Source organism: Phragmites australis, chromosome 10, assembly GCF_958298935.1.
Source record: "Phragmites australis chromosome 10, lpPhrAust1.1, whole genome shotgun sequence".
In the NCBI taxonomy this organism is placed as follows: Eukaryota; Viridiplantae; Streptophyta; class Magnoliopsida; order Poales; family Poaceae; genus Phragmites; species Phragmites australis.
The window spans coordinates 20,533,819-20,538,310 of NC_084930.1; the positions used below are offsets into that span (position 1 = coordinate 20,533,819).

Genomic DNA, 4,492 nt, shown 5'->3' on the forward strand with positions numbered 1-4,492 from the left:
AGGCCTCAGCCGTCTCAGGCTGGACCGAGGAAAGGGGGGTGGGGGGGGGGAAGCCTTGGGTTGGCCTACGAAGAAATTAGAAGGTAGCCCTTTCCCTCTCTAACCTGATTAAAATGTGAGAGGTGAAGTTAATAGGGGAGATTTTATTTCGATATGAAAAAAAAATGAAAACAAGTTTGGTCCATATGCGATGGGTTGCAGAAAGAATCTGCACACATCATGTCTTGTTGGGGGTAAAGGTAGAGGAATACTACAGATAAACAGTAGTATAGAGCATGCAAACAACTGGCTCAGAAGGTAGGATGAATGTCAACAAAATACTACTAGCTACTTGTCTAGCTTCCTACCTTAGAGGTGTACTAATCGGCATTATGATTCCAAAACTGGTCCTGCTTGTAGAAACGGAATCATCATACAGAGGTATTGGGCTGCAGCTGATGGTGCAGATTGTGCCTCATGTCTGCAGCAGACTTTCAATCAGTGTACGTGAAAAATGCCCCAGCATAACAGCTTTTTGTTATGCTAAGTATTCTTCAATGCAAGTTGGAAATATCACTCATTCAGGACATGGCTATCGGCTCATGGCCAATGAAATGCTCGCTAGAAGAGCTGCCTTCTTCAAGTAGTGCTTTAGGCATATTTAGCCTATTAAAAATACTAATATTAGTACCTATTAGCACCCGAATTTGAAGGTCATAGTGCAACCAAGAGAGGTACCTTCCCATTTGGGAAATGTTCAACATACTTGTTAGGTATATTTAGCCTATGATAATTGCTAATAATTTATGATAACTAATAGCCCCCTGAAGGTTTGAACAATCCTATAAAGAAGCACCTTGCCATTTCTGCACTGTTCAGTTAGTGTTTTAGGTATATATATGGCCTATGCACTATGGTAAATACTAATAGTAGTTACTAGCCAGATTAAAATACTAGAGCGCTGCCAATGATCAGAAGAACCCAATGGTCTCTTGTAATATAGGGAGACAAAAAGAAATGAAAGGGTCCTCACCCCCCTCCCCCCCCAAGGCCCCAGCAGTCCTGACGTGATACTAATTCCTCCCTGCGATTCATACAGTCCAAAGTAATAACCTTTATGTTTCTTCTTGTGGCTCATATGAAACCTGTCATACGTCGCCTACTACTAAAACCTCCATTCCATCCCCCACAATTGCCAAGCATTATTCTCCATCTTGCTTCTCCACCTGCTATATAAGCTGCACCATTGTCCCTCTTTCTTGCATACAAACACAAGCTAGCCAGTGATCTTATTCCTGAGGTAGTGGTAGTTGCGGCCATTACAGAGCACCTTAGCTTTTCCCTTGAACATTTCTTTAGAGTAATCTACCATGAGTTCATCATGGACGACGAAGCAGAACAAGCTGTTTGAGAGGGCGCTGGCGACATACGACAAAGACACACCGGACCGCTGGCAGAACGTGGCCCGGGCGGTGGGTGGCGGAAAGTCGGCTGAGGACGTGAAGAGGCACTACGAGGAGCTGCTTCAAGACCTGCACCACATTGAGTCGGCAGGCCGTCAGGGTTCCCAGTATGGCGGCAGCAGCAGCAGCAACAAATCCAAGGGTGGCAGCAGCAGCGAGGAGCAGAGGTAGTTAAGTAGTCTATATCTCCTCACTGCTCCTCAGTTAAAGACTGTTCCATCCATGCATGCATCCTCACATAGTAACCTCCCTCTGTTGCATGCTAGTCATGTGGTGTGTGCATGCTTTCGGCTTGGCTTTCTGGGTGCTGTCACTGGCCATGTAGCCCTTTTCTCTTCACTGTCTTTTTATTGTTCAACGGTTCCTATTTGCACTTTTCTCTTCACATATAGTTTGTTTTCCTCCCTTAGCATGCACCTTTTTTCTTCGCTCCTTACTCTTTGTGCTATGAGCACGGAGTTTGCGCAAAAGTCACTGACGACTAGCCCCTCTTGAAATTCAGCTATTCACGGGACGTCCATCAGTTACTATGTGAGATTCTTTACATGATTTTTGTTCATAAATTAAGGAATTCCCTGAGGTCAGGAGTGGGGTCCCAGCTGGTCTTCGCTATCCTGTCCATATGGGGAAATTTTTGTTTTCCAAATTGACTTGTTTGTAATATATGTGGTTGGATTTATGTAAACATCCGTGATGTCTATACCTTTTTTTGACACTTTCTTCACCTTTCTTGAGAATTATGAATCTTGACTAGTTCCACTAGTTGCTGTTTTCTCTTTCAATGTTCTGGTTGTCAAGTTCATATCTTCATCTGAATTAATGCTTTTTTTTGGATATTAATTTTGTTTCTGGAATAATTTGAGGCAAATGCTGCATTTTCATTTCCCTTTCTCTGTTACCCAAATATATTGAGTATTTAAGAACTTGAAACTTCTTTTTATTGAAGAAAAATTAACATTTCTTACTTTGTCAATTTATTATTTAGTTCACTTCATATGGCCTGTCATTTTCTTTGCTTAGCCTCATAAAAAATGAAGTAAGAGGTATCCACTTACTGTTCCGTGATGTCATTTAAACTAGGTATCAACTTATATCTGGTCCTAACCGCTGCCAGATCCCGCCAAACTAAAGTAGTTTAAAGCTTCCTTATCTTGAGGACGGGATCAAGTTTTTAATGATCCTAATTCTATGCTAATCACTATAGGAGAACATGGCCAGCTTGCTTAATTGTGCGCAGAACAGATGTTTCTACGTCCATTTCACTCAAAAGGGTGAAGTGTCGATCGTACACAGTAGCATTTTACAAAACATTCGCTTTTGTAAGCCGACCTATGCTCTTTTCTTTTAGTCTTGGCCTGTTATTGTGCTTAAAGTTGCGCACCCCATTCAAACATGCAGAATATTATAGTAGGACTATTTGTGAAATCTCTGCCATGGTAATTATACTTTATTCTCATGAGAGAAGTTTTCGTAGAAATATCGTGAATTTTGTGATAACTCCGATAGGAATTTACTTTTAACGTTCTCTAATGTTTTATTAGAAAGTGACGAATGTGTTTCGTTCTTCGCCAAGAATGTTTCCACGCTTGACCAAAAAATAATACTGATTCACCTGCAGTCTGATCTAACTAGGTGCAGCTATGTTAGCTAAATCCCTGTAACTTGTCTCTTAAGCAGCTCCATCAGCCTCCTACGCTGCTAAGTTTGGTGAAACATACCCTAAATTAGCAAAAATGCATGGTTGAATTGCATGGTGCGGAAGTAGGGGAGGCTAGTATAGAGTGCCATTTTCATATTGGTAGTTAGAAGCTAGACCATGCTTTTCTCTAAAGATTTGCATGGAAAGCAAGCAGTGAGATAGGACCCCACTCAGTCCCTTAAAGCTTGCTGTCCTTTCAACGGGCACAAAGTGCTACCCCGTTAACAGTTGAGCCTTTGTTCTCTGGCATACGGATAAATGCCCTTTAGCTTTTCCCTTTTCCCTAGATCCTTCTATTCTTGCCAATTAACATCTTCACGGCAAAGGGTCTTTCTTGTTGGCTGCATCTCTCTCCCTTCAAACAAAATATCCAAACATATATTTTCAACTGCCCTGTGTTTCAGTAGCCATGCATATGGATTCGATTGGGGTGTGTAATTCATTTTCGATTTCGGAAGTTTGCTCCCGTGCTTTACATTTCCCGCATTGAAATAACACCTAACACGATTTTCTTTTCTCAATTTTCCAGGCTGAGGTACCTCAGGCTCCAGTGATAAAACCAGGAGGACCTCATCTGCAACATCCCTTTTCAGCATGTACCAAGTACCCTATATGCACTAGATACATATCATGATGATGATTGTGAAGGTGACCCTGCCCAGGCTAAAGCTTGCTCCTACTAGTCGAAAGTCGGAGACATAATCGAGTCCCGCATCGGAATTGTACCTTTCGTATTTTGTATCCATGTTAACGTGTGTGCTTGCATGTGTATGTGTCCCACCACGAGCCCTATCCCCAGCTAAGCTATACATGCAGCGGCAGTGGACTGCCGGGAATATCAGATTGGAAAGGACGGGTGCTTGTTTGGTGTGGTCTGTCCGTGTAATCTTATCTGTCCCGTATCGTCAGATTGTCTAATGGGAATTCAAGTCTGTGGGTCACTCATTACAGGCGCCGACTCTTCGTATCTGTATTACGATTGATTGATTGCTGCCTGTACCGGAAAGCTAAGTCGTTTGTGTGTGTATATATATCCTCAGTTACAATTAAAAAACTGTTACAATCTGTTAGATAAATCGGTTACAACTATACATCCAGAAGTACAACATCCAGAAGTACATAATTGTAACATAAGAAGTTAATGAGTAACAATCAGTTACCATTAATATATATAATGACCGGAGTTACGTTTTAAATTGTACTACGGTTATAATTATGTTTCTTAAGTACATCATTAGGCAAGGAATTCGTTAAGAGTTATGTTCATCCATAACACAATTGTAACTCAAATTTTTTTATTTATGTCTAGTTGTAACTCAATATCTTGCGGATTGTAACTCTACTATTTTTT

At 41.3% G+C, this 4,492-nt stretch overlaps 1 protein-coding gene across 3 annotated transcripts; it reads left to right on the forward strand.

Annotated features, from left to right (window-relative positions):
- The first annotated feature begins 1,182 nt into the window (after positions 1-1,182).
- LOC133930491 (protein RADIALIS-like 3) lies at positions 1,183-4,112 on the forward strand. 3 transcript variants are annotated; one of them, XM_062377145.1, is made up of 3 exons: positions 1,183-1,612; positions 1,945-1,973; positions 3,671-4,112. In XM_062377145.1, the coding sequence occupies exons 1-3, from the start codon at positions 1,350-1,352 to the stop codon at positions 3,673-3,675; spliced, it is 297 nt and encodes a 98-aa protein (XP_062233129.1). In that variant the 5' UTR covers positions 1,183-1,349; the 3' UTR covers positions 3,676-4,112. The 3 variants fall into 3 exon arrangements, with proteins under 3 accessions (XP_062233129.1, XP_062233131.1, XP_062233130.1); XM_062377147.1 differs by lacking the exon at positions 1,945-1,973 and having other exon boundaries at positions 1,186-1,612; XM_062377146.1 differs by lacking the exon at positions 1,945-1,973 and having other exon boundaries at positions 1,190-1,609; positions 3,671-4,110.
- The last annotated feature ends 380 nt before the right edge of the window (positions 4,113-4,492 follow it).

Excerpts from the sequence above, each read along its gene's own strand:
- LOC133930491 (XM_062377145.1), top strand. The coding sequence starts at position 1,350 with ATGAGTTCATCATGGACGACGAAGCAGAACAAGCTGTTTGAGAGGGCG. Across the intron at positions 1,613-1,944 it reads AGCAGCGAGGAGCAGAGGTA|CTATTCACGGGACGTCCATC; the intron begins GTTAAGTAGTCT and ends CTTGAAATTCAG.